This window comes from Octopus bimaculoides, chromosome 4, assembly GCF_001194135.2.
Source record: "Octopus bimaculoides isolate UCB-OBI-ISO-001 chromosome 4, ASM119413v2, whole genome shotgun sequence".
In the NCBI taxonomy this organism is placed as follows: domain Eukaryota; kingdom Metazoa; phylum Mollusca; class Cephalopoda; order Octopoda; family Octopodidae; genus Octopus; species Octopus bimaculoides.
The window spans coordinates 103,836,968-103,863,149 of NC_068984.1; the positions used below are offsets into that span (position 1 = coordinate 103,836,968).

At 31.7% G+C, this 26,182-nt stretch overlaps 1 protein-coding gene across 5 annotated transcripts; it reads right to left on the reverse strand.

The window, feature by feature from the left end:
- Window positions 1–242: 242 nt before the first annotated feature.
- LOC106868191 (uncharacterized) lies at window positions 243–26,182 on the reverse strand. Of its 5 annotated transcripts, none has more exons than XM_014913355.2 (3): window positions 26,055–26,176; window positions 20,886–21,008; window positions 243–9,536 (listed from the first exon to the last, which is right to left on the reverse strand). In XM_014913355.2, exon 3 carries the CDS (start codon window positions 9,476–9,478, stop codon window positions 7,637–7,639), a length of 1,842 nt encoding a protein of 613 aa, XP_014768841.1. In that variant the 5' UTR covers window positions 9,479–9,536; window positions 20,886–21,008; window positions 26,055–26,176; the 3' UTR covers window positions 243–7,636. The 5 variants fall into 5 exon arrangements, with proteins under 5 accessions (XP_014768841.1, XP_014768840.1, XP_014768839.1 ...); XM_014913354.2 differs by lacking the exons at window positions 20,886–21,008; window positions 26,055–26,176 and adding exons at window positions 22,832–22,902; window positions 23,741–24,061; XM_014913353.2 differs by lacking the exon at window positions 20,886–21,008 and having other exon boundaries at window positions 26,055–26,182.

Consider the following 26,182-nt stretch of genomic DNA (forward strand, 5'->3'; position numbering starts at 1 on the left):
CTAAAAAGCAATTTTCTTTGTTAATGTAAATGCTGTAATCTGAAAGTCTGAAGTTCAAATTTGGTAATATTTCAAACTGAAAGATAGCATGTAGCTATGAAAAGTTTTTTTTGTTTCCCCCCCCCCCTTCTTTCCAGTGAAAAGCAATTAAAGCAAGCAAACTTTGGTTGCACTGAAAATATCAAAATAAGTGGAACAAAGAAAAAAAAAAAAAAAAAAAAAAAAGAACAAACAAGACAAAATTAGGCAGATATATTTAGTACATGCAAATATTACATATCACAGACCCGAAAATTTTTAAAACATGCACAGTAACATGTAGCGAAACCAAAGCATCATTTGGTCGAAAGACTAAATCTTTCATTTTTCAAATCCCAGTACTTTATTATGTTTCATTATTATACCTGTGGTAAAACAAATCAGTTTGGTTTAACAAATAAAACTACTTTAAATAAATATGATACATCCCCAAGTATAATAGATTCTGATTAAGAAATAAAAATGCATGAGAGATATAAAAATGTTTGGTGCTGCGATGAAATATATTTTTTTAAATAAATATATTTGGTAAGGCAATATAGTGTGTGGGGGTGGGAAGACAGGCTCTGAATTAAAAAATACATAGCAAATCTATGATGCAAAATAGAATGCATATGGGCAAATTAGAAAGCCAGAAATGAATTGGAAATTAAAAAAAAAATAATAATAATAAATAAATAAGCATATAGTTCATGAAAAAGGTATATAAAAACAAATTCAGATCTCTTAATGTTGATGATATTCTCTGAGAACGCAAAATAAGATTTAAACACATTTTAACTAATCCTAATATAAAACTAAGTAAACAGCTGTAATGTGTAATTTCTATCTGTTAAAAAAAAATTTTTTAACTGTACATCTATGAAAATAATTGCAAATTATCTAAATTCAACAAACAAAAAGTGAAAGAAAAGATTTCTTATAGATCTCAACTAGTTTAATATCTATTTTTGGAAAGAAAACAAGGAATTTAACTATTATCACTACAATTTAATATTAACCCTATGAATTCTAATCTAAGTACTTATAATATACCTGAAATGTTTGTAATTAGAATTACTTCCTCATCAACAAAATAAATCAGTTAGCCACAGCAATAAAAGACCAATCCAATGGATATTAAAAGTGGATGACAATTTTTGAAATTGGTGGGCAGGTGGAGCTCCATATATTTTAGTGCTAACAGAATAATCTAGAAATGTTATGAAACACACACACACACACATATATAAAAGCCAAGTAGCCGAAAGAGTCACTTGTTCATATTCTATCAATAATAGGAAAAATTCAACTTGTATTACACATACAACCTAAACAGACACTATAAGAGACAATTCAATATTGCAAGCAGTGGGAGCACTATATGATTAACAAGTGTTTTGTCAGTTTTCATTGGTGGACTTCAATCCAGCCTTATGTTGTGCTTCACTAAGACAACCCGTGGATCCACTAAATAAAACCTAACATCGTGGCACACTTCAATCATCCAAATGATACAACATACTTGGGCATTTATTCCATACAGTAGGCTTTTCATTTTCTATTTAGTTTGAGAGTTTCAAGTTGGTGACAGACTCTCCCAGAAAATATCAAATTGCTTTATAGGCCATAGCTAGACACACATATGTAGAAATACACACACACACACACACACACATGCACATATATATATAAACACACAATACATATATATTTATGCATAGGCATAAATATATATAATACATCATACATACATCATATATATAAATGTACATTACAATGTGTGTACATATATACACATTTTATGTATATATACAAATTATATACTTTACACATACAGTATATATAACTTATATATAGAGGATATAATAAACATATTTACATATACACAGTATATAATAAACATGTATATATACATGTGTGTGTGTATATATATATATATATATATATATATATATATATATATATATCATACAATAATATATATTCTATTTATATATTTATGTATATAAATATGTAAAACACACATTACCACGTGCAAAATATATACATAATATATATTATTTATACATTATATATATATATATATATATATATACATACATACTCACAAATATATATATTGTCTACACATTTTACCTATATACATAATCATATATATATATACATTGTCTATACATTTTATCTATATACATACATATATTGTCTATACAGTTTATCTATAGACATACATATATATACACATACATATATAGTCTACACATTTTATCTATATACATATAATCATATATATATATACATATAGTTGTCTGTACTATTCTATTATCTTGACACTCTATGTATTTAATATATATAATTGTTATATACCATATGCCCACACACACAATGGACATATATATATATATATATATATAGCCTTTATATGATTCATTTATATAAACACATCCATATTATCTCTCTCTCTCTCTCTCTCGTACACACCTGTTCAGTATTTGGGCAGCCACTAACAAGATTTGATACAGCCAAAAAACAAAACAAAAAAATGTTTGTAGTGTTATATACTACATTCCAGGAACTTATGTAAAAAAAATTCTAATAAAACATTATTTACCAAAGTAACTGGATTATTATTATATTGCATAGCAATATCTATTTCTGGTCATTTTAATTTTCTGGGATTAATACAAATATCATCCTCATATTTGATCAATTTTGACTTAACACAGGAAAGGATCTTTATGGCTAACTTATTTCCATACCAAAAAAAAAAAGGAAAAAAAAACAGCAAATAAAAGCCAAAGATAAAAAAAAAACTAATTTAAAAAAAAATTCAATAACCTTTTCATAAATATGAATTTGTTGCAAATTTTTAAATATTATTTGCTCACTTCACACCAAGACAGCCAAACATAGCTGCTGTGTGAAATAGTGAAATCATTTCAACTGCCAGCCTTAAGTAGCCATAATTTTAATTGCTTACAACATGTAATTTATTGTATAGATTTAAATGGTTTTTGATAGAAGGTATAGGGAAAAAGCAATCAAAACAGTGATAAAAGCAATCTAATTCAATAATCAAGATGAAAAGGGGGATACAGTATTGCTACATGACAATGGGCACTGAAAATATGTAAATTCACATCAATAATTTATTTTTTAAATGCGAAATCTGGGAAAAAGAAAAAAAACAAAAACAAAACTCAATTTTCATAAGAGGCCTGGCTAAGATTTTAACATGTAACCAAACCTTATTTGAGAGTTCAGGAAATTAAATAAAGAAATACCGAGTCTCAAAATTTAGAGATAAAAACAAAACTAAACTAAAAACTTCCTGAACACACAGCTTCAAATCACCTAATAAATTGTTTCATTGAAAAGAAAACTGTAGTAACTGTAACATTAGAGCCAATGTGAAGTTTAGGGACAACCAGTCATATATACTATAATTATACTTGAACAGAGAAAAGAATATTTGCATATATCAAATTTTAACATCAAAATGACAAATACAATGTACCAAACTGCAATGATTAAAAGAAAATTTATAAATAGGAGTTAGGCACTTAAAAGAACCTTAAGAATTACTTTTCAAAAATTCTTTAAGAAACAAGAGTAAAAATTAAGGTCTAATGTTTATGTAAAAATTTACACTGATATTTTAGACCAAGGCCTAAAGTGTACAAATCAGTGTATTTGTATGTGTACATGCATATGTGCATATATATGTATACACATACACATATGTATATATGTCTGAATGAGATGAGGGCATGCAGAAATGTTTAATAAGAACCACACCAAGGGTCCCCCCCTCACATTATAAACAGGATGGGCCTGAAACCAAAACATTTTGGTTCGGCAATAATCATTTCATTTAAGTTTAAAAGAATTTTAGTGGTCATTAAAGAGACAAAAAAGTGGTTGCAGCTAGCAGCAATTCATTAGCTAGGAAATCAAATGCAATTCTTTTACATCCACTTTGACATTTCAAATATAAAATGCTGAATACCAATGATAATGGCAGTGTTTTGATTTTGATGCTCTTAAATTAAATAGTATACATCTTAAGGAACAACCAGCCCAGCAAAGGTTAAATATTTCACTTGAAAAACAGAAGATGGAGAACTGAATTTCCTGTCCAGTCTTTTCTGAATAAATGATGCATACAATTGAGTAAAGGATTTTTTTTAATTTTTTTTTTTTTTTTTGTAAGAAAAGAAGAAAATTATGATGGCACCAACATAGTTTGATGAAAGCCCTGAAGATATAGATCATCCTCATTTGTCAAGATATTGCACACTTGGTCAGATTCCTTGCAAGATTCAATCATTCAATTTTCTTCTTATCCAAGTTTACTAAAGAACTTTAAAAATAAAATCAGGAGAAAGGCAAAGTGATAAAGCCAAGTGACACTTGGTAAATTCCAAGTAATGCCTAACAGAAGTAATGCATTCAGAAGGAAAAAAAAAAAAAAAGATTGAAAAGTCAGACTCAATCTCACTTCAAGAGAAAAACATAGTAAACTGCTGAAAAACTATGTGCACTGTATTTCACAATGCTTCTTGTTTTAGTAGAGCATAGAAACCTAAGTTAATATATTTTAACCTTTGTCATTTTAATGATTATAGTCTTTAGAAAAAATAAATAAATACATGAATTTTATAAGTTTATAAATTTCAAACATTTACTCTTGGTATTAAAGAAAGACTAAGTGAGCAGCAACTCATAGCATTTGCCATAATCCTTGGAATAAGAAAGCAAGAAAGAGAATAGAAATTCCCCTTATTTCAGGTTCCTTACATACAAGTCAAGTTAGAAAATAAGGCTTAAAACCATTTTAGAAAATATAGCCAGCTTCTAAATCCTAAATGCTTTCATAAAATTATTCGATACAATACAAAGTAATTTTCAGAGCTTAAAAAAATGCCAGCAAGTCAAAATAATCTAAATTCCAAAGAAAATTATCTAAGCAGTGTATTAAGAATAAATTTTTGGCTAAAACCTGAAAATTGACATAACACTAAAGGAACATTTTCTATAAAGTTAGAACTAAATTCAAATGTTACTTAGCATTAAAATATATAAACACTTGTCTTGTATTGCAAATATAAACCTACTTCTATTCTAGAGAATTGTAATTAGAAATAACTCACTAATTCAAGAAAATATCTTAATAAAACATTTATGTCCTAAAAAAAAAATAGAAAAACATAACTTCACGAAAATAACTGACGTGACAAAAAAAAAAAGTAAAGAAAAACATTCCACAACTAAGAAATGGGAATACCACAAAAGATAGTAATAGGGGTCAATTTCTTTTTTCTTGGGGTGTTTTTCCCCCAATACTATTTAATGAATATTGCACTAAGCGAAACTTCTTTCAAATCATAATAGCGAAAATAAGAAACTTTGTAAAAATAAACAAAACTAGAATTGCAAAGTAAATTATATAGCAGAAGCTGCATTAACTAAGATTGTGAATCTTAATACAATTTTAAAATTACATTTATGGTATACACGTTTTACTAACTCTGTGCAAATACATAAAATGCATTACGTATATATATATATATATATATATATATATATATATATATATATACACACACAAAGCACGTATATACATAACACACACACACATGAGTATCAATACATATGTATAGATATCAGATACACACATAGTTATGTGTATATTTTATATACATACACATTTATATACACATGCATGCATATATATATATATATATATATATACATACATACACACACACACACATATATATATATATATATATACACACACACACACAAACATGTATACACATATTCATATACCTACAGATACACGTGCAGACACACATACATATATAAACATACATACATTTATGTATATAAATACACACATATATATATACACATAAACATACATTTATTATATATGTATATTATATGTAACAACTATTATCTACATATATTTAATATAAATATATATATACATAATACATGTATATTCAATACATATGTTGTATCATATGTATTAAAACTATTATCTATATATATATATATATATATATATACACACACACACACACACACACAGCTCTCAGTAAATTATATATACATATATACATGCATTATATCATTTATATAACACACCTGTGTATGTGTGTATGATCATCCCCTTTCAGACAAGTGCCTGAAGGTTTCATCAGCATGGATTACAATAAATACTTAAGTTGTATTATTTCTATTTGAAGTTTAGAAAATCTTTACAAGAAACTTTTTCTAGAGAAAAAAAAAAAAAAAAAAAAAACTATTTGAAAGAAAGAGTCTAAAACCTCATCTCCAAATGAAATTATGCCAAATGCACCTTCATAAAATGCCTGAGGATGCCTCTAGCCTGTCAATGGAAAACAGTTCACCGACTAACACTAAAGTATAAACAAGATGTTAATTTCTTAGTAAGAAGAATATAAGGTAAGAAGAAATATAGATTTCTGTTAAAAATTTGTCTACTAACAATATTTACATAATTTTTAGAATGGGAGAAGGGAAGGATATTTGAAAGCAATAAAAAATAAACCCCAATAATTTGGCAAATGCGAAAATATTTTCATTGAGATTCATTTAGATTGTGAACAACCGAAATTAAACTGTCTAAGATGTAGACAGGCAAGAATAGTGAAGTTTGAAAATTCGATGAGATTAAGATATCAACATATTGGTGAATTCTGCTAATGTGGTGTTTCCTTTTACAATGTCAATGCTGGCTCTTTTTCAAACAAGAAGACCATCATGAAATATAGTCAACTTTAAAAATTCTTGACAGTTGAAAGAAGTCTTTTTTTTTTTTTCCTCTTGAAGAAGATTCTACAAAATCAGTAATTTTGATTGTTGGAATTAACTTTTGCAGGCTATTTCAGGTCTTTTTTTTTTTTTTTCTTGTGTGTATGTGTATGTGTGTAACAGTGTTCAGGGAGTATTCTTTCGAATACTTTCGCAACAAACTTTATTTCCTCAATTCACTAAATGAAAAAATTGTTCATTTGGGATAAAATCTTAAATACAAATTTTGAAATTCGAAACATTTTCATTTCAAAATTGCTAATCAAAGTGTTATTTTGTGCATAAAGTTTACTTTTTTAATTTTTTTTTTTGGCTTTAATAGTTCAAAAATTTTATTTTTTAAATTTTTTTTTTGTTTCTTTTGTTTTCATAAAGAAAAATGTAATAGTTGTTAACAAGCATACGAGATGATTTTTGTCTTTAGAAGGCACATGAAACCAAAAAGGCAGGTAAACATCAGCCATACCTTCACAGATACAATGGTAAACATTGGAAAGAGGCCAAATCTTAGAGTATTTCAAGAGTATGTATGTCTTATGTACTAGCTCAGACGCAGGGAAGAAATTGGATTAAAAACTATAGCTTTAAAAGAAAAAAAAAATGAAAACAGATTTAAGAGGAAGATAACAAAAAATGACAAAATTAAATAATGATATAAATTAAATGTCATAAAGTTATCTAAGTAAGGAGTTTAGAAACTGAATATAGAAAATGTACATAGCCTCCCTGCTGCTTCACTTAACTCCTATAGCTAATACAGAACAACTAAGAGCTAAATACCTTCATGAAAGAATTGTGTTGCAAGAATATCCCCAGTGACAATTGTCTGGCACGATGCATCAATTTGCTTTGTACAGCAATTATTATTGTTACCATTAGTTTGTTCGTTGCTCAAGTCAACATCAGCACCGTATTTATCAGCAGATTGCCCATTTAACATATCTCCATTCTCAAGTATTGTATTGGTGTTGCTGCTCAGTCCATTCATGAAAGGTTCTTTTTCACCATTATGGCATCTGGAATCACGAGGACTGTCGCCAAGAACAGACTGATTCATATAATATCGTTCAGCTACCATAGAAGGATTCTGTGCATCACCACCAGCCTCATCACTTAGATCAAGATCATCTATGTCTTTCATTCCTTCTAATTCCACAGATTTGAAGTTCCAAACTGGCACTACACCGGCACCACTAGGCGCTGCATCAAAGAAAGCATACCTCAAACCTCCCACAGTGACTGGTGAATTGAGGATGTTGTTGTCGTTTAAGTCAGGAATTACTTTCTTCAGTTCATCGTCTATGTTGCCGAGAGGAGTGCCAGGATCTCTGGATCTTCCATCCAAAGGCAAATGGAGTCTTTCAGCAAGACGGTCAATCATATCTTCAATAGATTCGTTTTCCTTCCATACTCGAGTGGCACGCCACCTAGCTCGACTGCCCTTTGGAGCTGGGATAGCATCAAAGCAAACAGTTTCACCAACAGACAAAAGTCTATTCAAATCATCTATATGGCGGCCAAAGATGCAACGGTCAATAAAAACATGTTCATGCCTTCCTAAATCAATGATACCCCAAAGTTTAGCAACATGATATATCTTCCCTTTTCTATTGGTAATCGTTGGTTTATTTGGACATGCTGGTTTACTGCCAGTGATTACAACATTTAATCGAGTATTTTTAATCACTGACACCGTCTCATCTTCAGATATTGCAAAGATGTTTGAGTGCTGCCTCAAGAATTTTTCCAGTTCAGTTTTACTCCATCCAATTGTATTCCTCAAACTCTCTGGTGCTTGACTAAAATGGCCACTAAGACTGTTAAGCTTTATGTCACCTTTCTTCTCAATAATATTTTTCAGAAACATAACAGCTTTGTATTCATTAGCAGTCATTGTCATAGGCCCAGACTTGGAACTCAATATGCCAGGTGACTTCAATGGCTTGGCATCCATTATATTTAAGCTGCGAGGTCTATTTTTTAATTTAGGTGTCAATGGCATAGAAAGCATACCAGGGTCCCCTGCAAACTGTCTACCGTCATCATCAGTCTGGTCTGATTCTGACTTTAAGGGACTACAAGCCATATTGTCCTTAAGACAAACAATATCCCCTTTCACTTCAAAAATTAAAGGATGTTTATGCAACCAGTCTTCAAATTCATTCTGTGGACCAACACACTCACGGATTTCTGCAGAAGCCTGAGATAGATGACCAGCTAGACTTTTGGTAGCCATCCATTTTTCGCCCTTTTTAAGAAATTTGCTACGAAAATATTGAACAGCTTCTGTTTCAATGGATACTTCAGGAAGACTGAAACTTGAGGAAGATGATGCTGGACTACTATCACGAACATTGTTATTTACTGAACTACTCCAACAAGTGCCATCTGTTAAACATACAAGATTACCATTTACAGTGAAAAGAGAAGGATATTTAAGCAGGAATTTTTTTAACCCAGCCTCATTGCCACCTGCAGCATGCCGCATTTCAGATGTAAAATTTCGACTGCCAAAGCGACCAGCCAACTGGCTAATACTGAGTGGTGAAGGGCTATGGTTCATCAACACCTCAAGGAAATATAACATAGCTTTGTGACCTGGATCCTCCGCCATTATTTTAGGTTGGTAAGAGCCAAATGAGGAATCAAGATAAGTGTCTTGAAAAGAATCCCTAAAAATAGAAAAATAAAATTATATTTGAAGTATTAAAAAACAAATTGGAACAAAATATAAAATTAGTATAATTATAACTAATATAACTATTTTTGAAGCTTTTTTTAAAATTTAATTTAGTATTTGAAAAATCTTGCCAAAATCTGAGTAAAATGAATGATTAGCAAAATGCTTGAAACAGAATGGAATCAACGTACACAAAGATTATATTTGAAAAACATTTTAAAATTTAATTTTCTTAAAAAAGATTTTACAAAGATCAATTTCATATATTTCCAAGGAGAATAAAAACTTGAAGATGGCAAATGGATAATAACTATCAAACCTAAACACACAGAATATAATTTGTGACAATAGTACATGGCAACAAAATTATTGGGGTGGGACTAATTTATTGAATCAACCTTTGTACTCAAATGGCACTTAGGTTTTCAACCCCAATGGAATGAAAGGTGAAGTCAATCCCAGCAGAATCCCTAAACCCAGAACATCAACATTTTTTCCTTCACCACAAAATCATAGTATCTACTAAGAAAAAGTCAATGACAAGATTCTTTTAAATAATTTTTTATATCTAAAAACTTTTATATTGTGAGTGGAGTGATGGTCTGTAGCAGAAACAGTTTTTATCTAGATCAGTGCTTCTCAACCATTTTTTACCTATGGACCCTTCTGACTCCCATTTTATTCTATTAGTCACTCAGAGCCATGCAATGTTTAAAAAATTGTATCATATTTTTATGATTAAATATTATTAAAACAGAATTGCTAAAATATTTTGTGAACTGTAAAAGTATAAACAATTTCTTGCGCATATACTTTAACAAAAAAGTTTTATATGGATCCCCAAGGGCTATATGGACCCTAGTTGAGAACCACTGATCTAAACAGTAAAATAAATAGACTATTTAAAAAATGTTAGTTCAGAGTTCTAAGCTGATCAATACCTATTTTTACCTTTTTTTTTTTTTTCAGAGGAAGGGAAGACAGTGCCACAATCATTTACAGGGACTATGAGATTAAAAGGAGAAAGGTATCCTCAAACTGTCAAACTGGAAATCTGGCCTGAATTCTTTCAACACAGTGGACTCCACTCAAGTAGGCCTAACCAGATTTAAACTATGAACACAAAGAGCTAGAACTACCACAAAGGCACCAGGTTCAAAATTCTTACAGTTCTGCCAATCTACTACTTTGGACTGGTACTTTTGTACAATGTACTACTAACATGGTCAAATCACTGCTTAAAACCAGAAGAACTTAGAATGAGAACTAATACTGAAAAACAAATGAATATATAAGGACTTAAACAAGAGTTCATATTCCTGTTTACTGGCTTCAGTCACTGGATTGTGGCCACGCTGGAGTTTTAGTCAATTAGATCAGATCCCATTTGGGTACTCATTTTATTGAATGCCTAAGTTTACCTTGAGTTATGTCCTTTAAACTTTAAATACCACATACAATTTACACTGATGTATACAAATCCCAGCCACTTGGAGATATATACAATGTCCATCAGCAGTTTCCATTTGACATTATCTTCTGTACATAGAACCCCATGTTGTACATGAGACCAAACCAAAAATCATGCTGCTGTGAAATGAACTTCTTAAAAACGCAGCTTGCCTGCATCCAAACTTCAAACATTTTATATTAGGGAGATTCTGATAAACATTGTAAAAATTAATGCAATAAGGAAAAATGCTGGAATGGTTTGGCAGGACCCAATATACCTGAGGATTACATTTAATTGAACGTGTGCACCATTTTTGAGGAGGGGGGGAATGTGTGTAAATGTACACACACACACACACACATATTTGATGTGGGGTTTTTTTCTTGCTTTGTTCTCAGCTGTCTGGTGCACCCTGTATATTTTAGTAAAATTTCTTTGATTTCCTGTCTACCTATATTAAATAGATGGCATCTAAAAACCTGCTGCAAAGAGATCTCAGTGGGATTTAAATTCAGAAAATAAAGGCAATAAATACTTTAACCCATTTTATTTAGAATTATTTATATATAATGAAAACACAAGTGGTCAAGTGAACATGTTATAAGATAATCAATTGACAAGTTAATACTTATCAGCACTATATTGTATTCCAACCAACATACCTCTCAATAAATGAGAGCCCACCTAACTCTAAACAAGTACTTTAAGATGGTGTAGTTCACAGCTGGAAAGAGTTACAAAAATTAAATACTAATTTATTCTTCGTGCAGGAAAAAGTTACCTATCTAACTAGTGAAAGGTTTGGCTCATTTGCTTACTGCTATAAAATGAGAGAAAAGCAACAGTCAAACAGATCAAGGAGATTTTCAATAAAATAATAGTTTTACAGAATAAATCCAAGAAAATATTTAAACATACAATAAAATGTTCTTGGTAGTTGCTCATTCATAAAACATTACTAAAAAGAGTTTTCTTACTGGTCTTCTTGTAGTCACTTTGGTATATCCAAAACTGAATTATCTATATTCATCTATTTTTAAGATGGAAGAATGTTTGAAAGTAGTATTGTTTGTACACCTTAGTGTACAAACAATACACTTGATCCATCATGAATTATGCCAGTCCTTCCAGAGAACCCAGTCTCTCCACAAACCAAAAATAGCTTTGCCATTAATTAGATCACTAGCTTCAAAGCTTAACACCAATTATAAAAGCAGAGGAGGGACAGCAGCTGTTATGTTCAGACAGAGGCCACCCTGCTTGCCTCCACTGCTACCAGCACTAGAATCTAACAAGTTAACCAAAGCCAATGAGGGAACTTCAACGTGGTCAGTTAACCTTCTAGAAAAGCAACCACATCTCATTCAAATCACACTCCCTCTTACAAACCATTTGTCAGGGCCATGAAATGTGTGTACGACTTTGTATAAATACTCCAACTTTCAATGCTCAGAAATGTTTTTGTACCTCACATATTTGTAATTCTATGTATTCAATTCATTGTAGAAAATTGTAAGAAATTTACAAAAGTTTCAGGCAAGTGAATTGAGAAAAACATTTTTTTAATATTTGCAGTAATGTATTTAAATTTACTAATAAGCAAGAATTTCCATGTAAAGAATTAACACCAATTTTAAGAATTTTTTGTTTTAAAATATAAGACACAACAATGAATTTTTTTTGCTTTAGATCTATCAGAAAATAAGCTATCATCAGCATTAGGCCAATTTAGCAGTATTTGATTTATGTTAAATGATCTTGCAGTGCCAGCTAACATCTAAAGAAGCCTCTACACAATCTCTCAACTTTAAAAACAAATAGTAGTCAAATATCCCTCAAATCATCACCTAATATCTTTAAAAAAAAAAATACACAATGTAGTCATAGAAACTCTAAGGGTTAAAAAAAGAAAAAGCATAATCACAGCTGGAACGCCTTTAAGTATAGGACCTGCATGATCAGGGTCTTGCAGACTAGATAATAATATAACTTAAGTCAATGAGGGAATCTTTAGAGTTAACATACTAGAAATAGCAGCCAAATCTTTGTCAAATGACACCATAGCATTTTAAAATATGAAACTGGATACTGTAATATAGAATATAGTAGGTTTGAAAGAAAAAGAAAGTCACAGCTGTAATAATACTTTTGATGTGTATAGTTCGTTTCATGACAGTTAACTTAAAGGTTAAATAATAACACAACCAGATGTATCTATTATACCACCAGTATTAAAGACATCATCTTTTCAGGTTGATATAAAGAGGAAATGACTTTTAGGAGTTTGGTTGGGTCCATCAGATTTAAATATCTGAGTGCATCCAAAAATTGTCCATTCAGCTGAATGCCATGAAGTTGCTTGTCAACACTCCCAACTTCTGACTCACAGACATGATTCTTCACTACTTTTCTTATGCTAGCATAGTGCTTGTCAAAAAAACAGCAGGTCTTGTGTATCCCCCCCCCATTCAGACTCTTCTGACTTGCTCATCTCTCCTCTTCCTGCCACTTACATTATGCACTCTTTTCAGGAATTCAGGCTTAGCATTAACCACTTTCACTAGCCCATCCTTTGCCAAATGTCAACCCTCTCAAAGACCCTCCAAGCCCATGTTTTTGCTGCCACTGTTCAACAGAAACATTAACTGTGTCAATCTCACTGGTCTCAAGTGACCTGTGAAAGATATGGCCACAACTGCACCATATGGATATGAGACTTGGGGACTTTACATAGCTGACTTGGCAAAAGTAAATGCATTCTAGATACAGAATCTAAAAAGAAAGTTTCAAATTCTTTGAATGTTTACAATTTTTGCTTGAGTACAATGTGACAATTTCTGCAAGGCAGTTTACACAGAAGATATGGTAATCTCCAGAAGTGAAAAAGATGTAATAAGGTTTTGAATGGTAAGTGTTTGATATGATACCAACAAGCAGAAGCAGCAGAGAGGAAAATAGAAAGTTAAAAGAAACCATAAGTTTCAAGTTATCAGAGAGAAGAAATCTACAATTGAAACAGTTGCAGAAGCTGTGCAGAACTTCAATGAACTAAGAGAAATTCAAATTACAGAACAATAAGATAAACAAAAGAAAACAGAGGTATCGAGTTACTTGAAAGAAGCAGTGTATGATGCTATAGAGGAGAGATAGTTTTAGTAATTGGAAGACATAGATATGAAATAGAGTTTGATTCTATGAAAGTAAAACGCTAGCAGATCTCTAATTTACAAAGCACAACATTTCTTTTTCCTACAAAATAAATAAATAAATAAAATTGATAAAAATCAAAATATTAAAAACACTAAACAATTGTGATTTTAAATACACTTATTTTGAGGAAATATATTTCGTCGTGTTTAATTATTTTGGAGAGATATTACTTTTTGCTTAATATTTTCTGTCAGTTATAAATTTAAATGCAAAATTAGCTTTCTTACTAATTAGAATGACAAATATAAGGTCCTTTATAATTTCATATAAATGCAACAACCTCTGTAAAGAAAATGTCTTGTTATTCAGTTTCACACACTCAACAAAATACTTAAAACAACAGAAGGAAAACCATTTTCTAAGAACCAAATCAAGAGATTGATTTATTTGCCAGTAAAAGACAACTGACAGTAGTGAAGAAAGAGTGATCCTAAGATAGATCCTAAGTTCAGAGAACCCACTTCTCTTTACAGTCTGTCCAAACAATCAATTATTCACACATTACATTGCTATAAAACTAATGAAGATTCATACCAAACAACTCTGATGAGTCACTGTTAAGACAATTTTCACCTTGCTCCAAAACATGTTTATTTCTATGATGAGATTTTCTTTCAGACAAAAACCACAGCATCATGCCTTTCAATGGTGTATATGCATTAAGTATGATGCACAGATGTCTGAGCAGAATTACATTTAACTGTAATAAGTCATCTGAAAACAAAACTTAGGGAGATATTCATTACCATTTTAAAATTTTTATTGTTCTTATTCAGAACATTTAATGGCCACCCTAATTTGTCATTTTGTTTTTATAAACTTTACCAATTTTTAGTAATGGAATAGCATTAATTAGGTATAAAGTAATACAGCAAACTCAAATTGTTTTTAGGGTTAATAATATTACATAGAAATTTTGGAAAAATTTATAATTTCAGAATTATCCTGATAGCATAAAGAACTTCACTGCAATAATCTACACTGATTTCATGTCACCTAATTAATTTGACTCATCAAGACATTATCCAAATGTTCCCTAATCTCAAAACTGCAACTAACATGTTCTTTAAAAGCTGCACAAGCTTTCAATTCACCATTCCCAAAATAGCATCTCTCTGGAACTTCCTGCCCACCAAGCCTCTCTACTGAACTGAATATAGTTAATATAAGAGAATGTGAAAACAAAAGGGTTCCTTTCTTTGATACGATAACCAAGGACTAATGACCACCTTTTCATATTATTTGCATTCAAATTAACAAATTTGTTTTACAATAACCAAACCATAACACTTGCAGTGGAAGTTTCTTGTCCGATAACTAAATTACAGGATGTGCCAATGTGGCCTTTACTGACCCACATTCTATTCATTTGATTTTAACTTGGAGTCCTTCACACACTGTCTCCTCATTAACAATGTGCTAGTATTACTTCTAAACCACACATAAACACACATTTTTTAAAGCACATACAAAACACAAAGGATAGGCTTTTTCTTTAAAGATAGAAAATAGCTCAACTATAAATAGCAGCTGACCTTCTTTACAAGTGTCTTGAGAGACTAGAATGAAGATGAGTTAGTTAAAGATTTCACAAAACCATCTATTATTTTACACTATCATAGTTTACTGTTCAAATTGACATAAAACATTGGTAGTAATTTGAAATAACCATTAAATATGGAAGATATATGGAAAAATTTTCAACTCCATCCTCTCTGCTCCATCAACCTTTCTTCCACATACATTTCATCCCCTAAACACCCATCACTTGTTACCTGAGAGAAGAATAGGCACATACTACATCCCCACCCTGACTTTCTCAGTTATCTTTCTTTCCCAACCTCAAACCACTTCCCTTTGTCTTTCCTTGCTTACTGTCTCCACCAATCATCTAGCATCTGCACCGTCTCTACCCTGTGCTGTTCTCCATTATTAACACCTCACTTACCTGCTACCACCCTCAAAACCCTCACATATCAACTGCAACACTTGTCCCCAAGACTCTCCTATGTTTCTCTCCCATCATTTGCTAGTCACATAAATCTTGCCCACTCACCCAGTCCAAACCTCTGTATCACCTCACTTATTCTCACCACCCCGAATATCATTCAAGGTCATGTCCCAACATCTTCACCATCATCCCTATAGCTTTCTTTATCTTACTCTCTAGTTCACTGTCCTTTTTCCCCCCAACAGGGATATTCATGTATCTACTCTATAGCAAGACACCAATCTGTCCCTCTTTAAACCATTAATCTCTCAACTGGCACTCAATACAACTCTCTGCTCCCAGTTGAGGAGGTTTTGTCTTGCAAAGTACTTGGTAACTCTGTCAGTGCTGGTGCCACATAAAAAAACATCCAGTACACTCTGTAAAGTGGTTTGCATTAGGAAGGGCATCCAGCTGTAGAAACCATGCCAAAACAGACACTGGAGCCTGGTGTTGTTCTCAGCCGTGCCAGCTCCATGTCAAACCATCCAAACCATGCCAGCATAGAAAACCGATATTAAATGACAATAATGATGATGAGTACACTTGAGCTGAATTTTTATTACAGCTTCCAAGTCTGCTGGGCTTGAATGATTAAAACAAACTAACAAAATATCCTTACAGCTGCTAGTATGCACTGAAATTTATTCAGCAACCCCTTAATAAAGTAACTTTAAAACTATAAACATTGCACTGTTTAACTACTTGGATACTAGACAGACAACTAATTAATCTGACCATCTCCAACAGTCAATGAGTACATTAAAATATAAAAGATGCTTCAAGTAGAGCAACATGGTTAAACTTAAAATTTGTAAACGAACAATGTAGATGAATTGAATTGATATTACATATGTTAACCAATATTTGCAGGACAATCTCCTTTACTCTGAATAGAAAATATGAAAGAACATATAAGTGAAAACTAGTAGTGTGCCCAAAAAAGACATGAGAATTAAGATTAGATCTCAGATTGTGTGGTCTACATATAAGATGACACTGAATCAAAAGGTATGTTAATATACTGCACTGTAAACTATGCCATATTAAGAAAAAATAAATAAATAAAACCAACCTTCATAACAATGGTGACTAACTAGAATACTATTACTAATATACTAATCAGGTAGATTTATGACTAATTGCAAGGATCTATTCTTCACATTAGGAAAGTATTTCCTTTACAATGACATGAAAGACAATGGTTTTTCATTATTACTGCCTCATCTTAGCTATACAGACTAGATTTCAATAATTATAAAGACAATGTTGAATATTCAACTATTTTTAATTACTAATAGCCGTAGTGCTGAGATTCTAACACAGATCATATATCTTCAGGCACTTGGTACAAATTTTAAAATATTCCAAATCATGTGTTACATATCAGTTATGTACCTCAAGGGTCCACCCCAACACTCAACACTACTATTTTTATCTCTTTCCAGCTCTACCCCAGTTACTCCCACATTCCGTTCTGAAATGTGAGTAACCATGTAGCTTCTCTGCAGCAAGAAACTTCTTCAGGTTTGGCTTCTTCTCTCATACTTTAACCCTTCACTTTCTAGCAGAGAGTTCTCTCTCAAGGTTAATGGTCTTGCAAGCTGCAAAGTAGCCTAACTAGTGTTGTGGCATGAAAAAAGTACCCAGTACCTGCTGCTAAGTGGTTGGCATTAGGAAGGGCATATCCAGCTGTAGAAACCATGTCAAAGAAGACAGTGGAGCACCATGCAGCCCTTGGTGCCCATCAAATCTTGTCAAACTTTGTAACCCATGTATGGAACATGGACATTAAATTATAATTTTGAAATCAGGCACACACAATAACCAACAAAGGAGCATAAACATGGCCACTCAAACTGCCAAATATAGCACACTGGTATCAATCAAATCACATACCCTAACATTTTAAATAAGAACACATTGTATAATGTGGTGCTTAATTGGAAAAAGAAGACAAGCTGGTCGCCTCCAACACATTTTCACCATAGTTAAATCAGAACTATGTGGGGAGAGATGTAGCAACAACAGTTATGCTATTTAAATCAACTTTAACTTAAAGGGAACCAAGTCTCTATAAGGGCAGTTGACATTTACAAATATATCTAAGTGCAGGCATGGCTGTACAGTTGAGAAGATTGCTCCCCAAACATATGGTCTTCAGTTCCACGTGGAACATAGGACATCTATTATAGCCCCAGGTTGACTAAAGCTTTGTGCATAGATTCTGTAGAGACAAAAAGAAAGCCCATCATGCATGCATGTATGTATGTATGTATATCCAAGTCTTGATAGCATGATAGTTATAAATAAGCATTACCATCATAGAACTGATGTTTGTTTCCTGTCTTCCGTGAAAAACATGTCTAGCCATAGGAAATATATGATCCTCAATTGTTTCTAACAGGTGAGGGTTGGCAACAGGAAGTATGTCTACCTTAGAAAATGTGCCTTGACAAATTCCAGCCAACTAATGCAAGTATGGAAAAATCGACTTTAAATGAGTATTTGTACAAAATTTTAAATTTTATATTGCAATTAGTAAATATTACTACAATAGTTAGACTTCCAAGAGGGGCTAATCACTGATTTGCAGCATCTCTGATGGTGAGAGTGACAAGAGAATTTCTCAGTGCTGAACAAATATCAGAAAGAACTTCATTTATATAGTTTTTTATATAGTTTTTTTTTTAGTTTTTTTTATTTTATAGTTTTCTCATGTTTACATACTTTACCAGATATACTAATATACACATACACAACAGGCTTCTGCAAACCAAATTCCAGTTATTGCAAAAACATACTTGTTAACCTTAAAGTCATGCCTGCTACATTATCCATCTAAGAGTCCAAGTAGTAGACAAACATCCTTCCTTACTTCCATTAGGCACAAACAAAAATCTGTTCTTTACTATGCATGATACTAAATTATCAAGACATTGTTTCTATAAATCTTGTAATAATTACTTATAAAATAAAGAAGATATATAAATTCATCCTCAAAATATATCTTCATTTAACAGAAGAGAGTTACATTTAAATACATTGAAGTGAATTAGGCTGACAACAAACAACAATAGAGAAAAGTCCTAAAAACTCCTACTTTCACAAAGTAACACCTGATCTTTGTAATCAGGTTTCAACTTACTAAAAATTGAAACTAGTCCATCAGAAAAATAACATTGAATGAAAAAATAAAATGACAAGTATAGATTTATGATTTAATAGGAAAGTTTCTACAAGTAGGTGAATGGAGTATTCAGAGCAAGAAGGATTTTATGGTTTTAGCTGACAACAGACCCAACACAGAACAAATTAAAACAGATTATGCAACTTATGTAAGCATGGAAAAATTATTGGTTCTCAACATTGAATTTTGATAGTTCATATTGTTTTTCTCTACGTTACACAGATGCACTTCCTGCTGTCAACCCTAATCAGTTTTGCAAGTAAGGGATCTCTCATTCTACACGGCTTTGACGGTGCAAAGCCAGTGGATGATTTGTTGACAGGAAAACTAACATCACTGCTCATATACTGCTACTTTCATAAAAGCAAGCACACACACATCCTTCAATTTGGATCACCTTTTTTACTCAACAGTTAGCCTCTTTATGCATAACATGTCCACACAACCTCTACACTATATCTAAATTCCTTTCATATTCAGTTTTCTCTCATATTCGCCAACACTTACAAATCCAGTAGAATATGTTTGCCTCAGTTTTTTCCTGTTTTCATATAGCTCATTTCATTCCTTCACCAACAACATTTTGTGTCCAGTTTCCCATGCTTGCATATACTTAATAAGGTAGATTTTCTACCAAATGCACTCACAAGGTTTTGGTTATCCTGGGGCTATAGTAGACACTTCATCAAGGTTCCACACAGTGGAGTTGAACCCAAGACCATATGGTTAGTAAGCAAACTTTTAAACCACATAGTATACCTGCACCTATTATATATACCTCATTTCTTCCCAGCTTTCATATATTTTCCACATTCACTGATATGTTCCACCACCAAGCAAAATTGCATTTCACACATAAGGCACCATATACTATCAGTTATTAGCAAAGGTAATAGCTTGCTGAACTTTTCCTAACTATTCTTATTCTAACTAGTATGCTTTGGAACACACTACTCAAGTGTCACTTAGGTCACCTAGTTAACATAAAATATCAACTACTACTAGGGAGCCCTCTGAACATTTAGGAAAAATAATTCTATGAGTCCCTTATTGCTAACTACTCATGCACACCTAAATGCTTCTCTATCAGCCTGCCTATGATCCCACTGCATCTCTTGTGTACCCATATTTTACACTGAATACATTATGTTGCATTCCTACCAACTACTTTTTTCTATGAATTACATCATTGTTATAGAGATCTCACAGATATTTTAAACTCCTGAAACAGGAGTAGAGTGATTATAATAAAAGTTTCGTTTTATTGCCCTTTCTAATATTGACAAGAGAGATGGAGAGAGAACTGAGAGATAATGTTAAAATAATACATAAAATAATTCACACACACATATATAGTTCAAATTTAAGCTTACTAAGAAGCTAAACAATCCATGAAGGAAGTAAAAAGCCATAACAAAGCTAGTTGAGACTACAAACAACAAGAATTTGAGTTTTTAGGACAAATGCAATATTCCAGTAAGAAAGAACAAACAACTACCTTCATTTGTTGAGCAAGGAAATGCTTTGAATAATGACCCACAATCTGCAGTCTGGTGGTCAATGGAATGGCTAAATATGGACAACTGACTTGTAAAAACATTTCAGACATTGTAGAAGGAATCTAAAATTAGAGTCGGGATAAGTAATATGCAATTTAAGATACAAATGGGTGTATCAAACAACTTGGTTTCTCATCAAGTCATCAGCTCAGAAGCTGTGTAGGAAATTTGCAACAAAAAAAGCTCAAAGAAAAATAACTGAAATAGTGACCATGACAAAATATTAAAAACTAATAGCAGGTGCAGCTAAAAGAAACTATGACAAAATATAAGAAACTGGTTAATAACAGGAGCACCTAAAACGTAGAACTCAATGTGACAATTAAATGTCATTAACATATAAGGATTAACAATAAACCTAGAAATAAACATATTACACTGATATTGGTCCCTGTGAATTAATAGACAAACCCTGTTACTAAACTGATAATTATGAAGATGGAGTTTGTGATAAAATGGTCCCTAAATTTTGAAGTGTCAGAAAGTTTCAAGAATTGCTGTGCCATTAGTAATGAAAAAGCAGATTATATAGAATTGTGTTAATGTATGACCATTTCACACAAAGGGATGAATTCAACCGGGGAGGAATAAGCATGATGTGAACTTGAGGGAACAGTTAATAAAGCAGCAGAGTAACTAAAGCATTGGCTAATATAACAGAGACAACTATTGTATTATGTGAATGGATGACACATGTTAGGTGAAAATGATGTCAGTACATGTGATATAGAAAGGATGAAGACAAAATAATTATAAAGGAGCTAATAGATTAGAACTCTTTGATGAAATGAGATATGGTAAAAATATATAGCAACTCATTGAATCAATACAGCTCAGAAAATCTTCAGGTTACTAAAGTAGAAAAGAGTAAAATATCAATAGTAATAGTTTGAGTGTTCTAGAACCAGTTAACCAAAAGGTAGATAAAAAAAAGTAACAGAATTGAGTAGTTAGAAATAACTCCAAAAATATGGCATCTTTAAAGAATAATAAGCATTCAAAAATATAGTTTTTCAACTAGTAAAATATAAAAATTACAATAGTCGATCACTTGAAGTGTAATAACTGACTTGAATATGATAATTAAAAAAAAAGTGAAGCTAGTTAAACTGCTTTAGTAATGGAAGAAAAATTACTATTACAAAGGGGAAAACAGACCAACTGAAATTACAACAGCTCTCAATAGGTTGGTAAATTTTCTCAGAAGTACAAAATTTCATGTTAAAATTATTCCTAGCACAAAAGGATAATGAAAAGATTATTTGGTATATAAAATTCAAGAATATGAAAAATAAAAATCAATTGACAATCATTTTAACTAATTACACAGTATAAGACAAAATACAACAGCAATACAAAGAAAAGAGAATCTTTAAATGTCCATTATTATAAATTAGTATGTCTAAATGCCATCCAGTAAACCCACCACTCTATTCACTTCTTAAGCCGAGCTATTTTTATCAAATATTTATACAGAGTGTGCTAATACCTTCGTCCACCTTTTCTGCACTATTTATGTATAAATATACTGTCATTCAAACATATGGTATTTAGTCTATGAAATGATGTACATGTTTAACTTATATTTCCTTCACCCCTACATACAGGGATCCACTTGTGTTGAGTGCTGAATATCAAAGCTATAAAATGAACAGAGTTTAGTTCCACAAAATAAATATCTTAATAGATGATTGCCTAATTTTTAGCACAAATAAAACCAATATAAAAAAAAAGGTTCAGAAAGCAACATTTTCATTATAATACAAAATTTTTGTTTGCTACAAGAACAAAAAAGAAAAAAATTAAGTATTCCATGCAAATAATAGCTTTCACTTGAAACAAAAACTAAAACCTGTTGCTTAAAGACAACTATTAAATGACTAACCTTAAGCTAAATGACCTCCAGCACAAGTCATTTAGTTGGATATTTTTATGACTTGGTGTGAAACTTGTTTACTGAAATAGCATAAAAATCACCTCATGAGGCTTATATAGACTTAGTGTGTGGAAAAGTTACAGATTTTATTTGAATTTCAGGAAAACAACCTGAAGACTCCTCTATTTAGAAATATGTTGAAAAAATAAAATTTTAGGAAAAGTAGTTCACAATTACAAAAGAAACAAGACTATTGAAGGAAAAATTACCAAATGATCATTAAAAGTTAAATGAACAGAGATTGTTCATAGAAATTTATATTTCAAGGTGTAATAATTCAGCTGAATGGGTTTAACAAATTTGTGGTTTCAAACAAGATTCTAATTCATGAATGGGCTATCATAATATACACATAAATAACTATACAATTTATGGAAAGAATTTTTCTTTAATTACGTCTATAAAAACACACATAAATCTAAACTATGATGTTTTTAAGTGTGTACAGAGAAGATATTTGAAAGTTCTCTTGTTCAACAGCCGTTTACGAAGTAAACCCCCTTCGACGGTCCTCCCTCAAATTCCTGACTTTAGAAATGTATTTTCAAGCAAAAACAAAACAAATGAAAGTAGATATTGAGGGAGAAACAGAGCATAAACTGATAAAGGACACAACACTCCCAAATTACTTTCAAATTCTTAAGAGTATCGACGCTAGAAAACCAGGCTTTTTTAGTTTGCTTTTTTTTTTCTTTTATATATATTTGCTGCTTCTATTATTTAATGTTTGGTAAGGAAACAGAAAGAAAACAGAGGACAACGAAGAAACGCAAACAGATTAAAGACAAAACTAAAGAATTGAAAACTTGGATTGCATAACACCAGAGAACCTAATCGATAAAGTAAAAGTTCGATTACCTCAGGGAATAGAAACTAGACTAACTCGGGATTTAGTCTTCAATAAACAGCGTGTAGAAGAAACGTCGGGTAAGAAAATGGTGCTGCAACAGACATTTCAGAGAGAAAGAAAGAGAGAATGAGCTGCGTTCACAATAAAAGAAACGCGTTGGAAAAATTGAGAAACCAATTCTACCGTTAGAAGAATTTGAGAGCATGATTACATAAGCAAAAAAAAAAAGATCGGTAAGATTGAGACACGCTCTAGAGCTAATACGACAATCTTCATAAAAGAGAAAGATAGAAAGATGAAGTGAGGTTGGGTTAAAAATAAAGAGAGGAAGAATAAATGGAGGTGGGCGGAGAGAGAAGGGGGGGCAAACGGAAGAAATCAGAGAGAGAGAGGAAAGACAAAAGACGCAAATAGAGGTTTAATTAGTATTTAAAAAATACTGAGTCATACTAAAAAGAGGCTTAGTTCGTAGAAGTGCAAAAAAAAAGTGTTTTAGTTAAAAGACTGTCCAGTATGGTGTGTAAACCTGAGAAAACGTGGTGAGCATTTTTGGTAAGTGAAACACACTGATAAATAGATAGATCACTCAATAAAGAGGATGGGTGTGTGTGTGTGTGTATTTATGATGAAATAAACCCTATTGTCACTGGTCCAATGAAGTGCTTTTCACTAGTATCTCCACGTAACACAAGAACGGTGCTTATGGTGTAGAACCAACCATTTAATATCCATCCATCCATCCATCACTCTGGAGATCTGAGAAGGATAAAAACAAAATCTCGCAGATAATGGATAAACGACACGTAAAAGTAAAATATCCAACCACATACATCATCATCATCATCTGTGCATTCCAACGAAAGTCTAGCCTTAAATATATAATTATTAGTCATCAATGAACAAGGTTCAGTAAATACAAAACTAAGAAACCTCGGTTATTTGCCAGTTAAAAACAAGATGAATTTACATAACATTTTACAAAAAAAGAAAAGTTTTCTTTTACAAGATTTACGAAAGTTAAGTTTAAAAACAGTAAAATGAGGATTAATAATTATGGATTATAACCAAATAGACCGGGTAAATGTCAACTTTTACAAAGAAAGTATTTATAGACAGTTAGGTGAGGGTGGGATTGTTTTAACATGTGACTATTTACATGAGGTGGAATTATTTGGTAAAATTATTTATTATTTGCAGTACAGATCTGTAAACTGAACAAAACACGAGCGAATGCCATCAAATCGTATTAGTTTTCAAGGATATACATGATACTGTCTACTAAAAACAATGTACATAGAGTTTGTTTATAGACATTTAAGAATTAGGCAGTTCACGGTAAGTTGTCAGATATTTTCTTCTACGAAATTAAAGGGACTAATTTAAATATATATATATATATATATATATATATATATATATATATATAAGACAAAACTGATTGTGTCAATCCCATTTCGTGTGTATCGAGGTAGAGAATACAAACAATGTGTGTGTGTGTGTGTACACACAGCCAACTGCGACCTAGTAGTCCGATGAACTATCTATCCTACAGAGAGCTGCATTACATTTTACTTTTTGTAATTAGGGGTGTGTGTTGGTGAGAGAATGTTTGTTGGTGAGACTATGTGCATGTGTATGGATGGAAGAGTGCGTCAAAATAAAGAGGTGTCACTGTGTGTAATATTGTCAGCATGTGGATTGCTGCAAGTGAAGAAGACTAAGGAATGGTAACATTCTACAAAAGTATTAAGAACCAATAAAATAAGCAGGACGAAAAACGATATAAATAGTATGAATTGCTACGGCTAAAGAAATCTTAAACTTTTTCATATACATTTATTATACAATAAATTATGATTTAAAAAAAAATTAAACCGTGAATATAATGAATAAGAAATAAACAAATGGGGCAGCTGGTTGATTTACAAATGTTGAAGTTGAAGTAATAATAAAGTCAATGTCAAAAAACACACATCCAAGTGTGACAGACATTCGTCTGCATTTCCAATGTTAGTATCATAGAAGTTAAAGGTAAAACAAAAACAAAACTTAGGAATAAGAAAGAAGAAATGAGAAATACAAAACTTAACAGCCATACATTGTTTATCGACTGTTCAATAAATTCACTGTCTCCAATATCAGCACACACTTAAACATACAGATATAAATAGATATATATACACATTAGGATATATATATATATTTTGATCTTCGTGTAGTCGCACCAAGTTTGTGTGTTTTGTTATGAAGTATGAAATAAAGACAAAACCAAACAGAGCTGATATACGTTCAATTATGAGTGTACGCACGTGTTGGACCCACCTTTTTATAACAAATGTATACGAATAAAGTACCAACAGCTTTCTTTAACCCAAGCTCTTCTCGATTTAGTCATGATCTGCCATTTTGGAAGTGCGGCGGCAGATTCTCTGTTACTCCCAGCATGCACT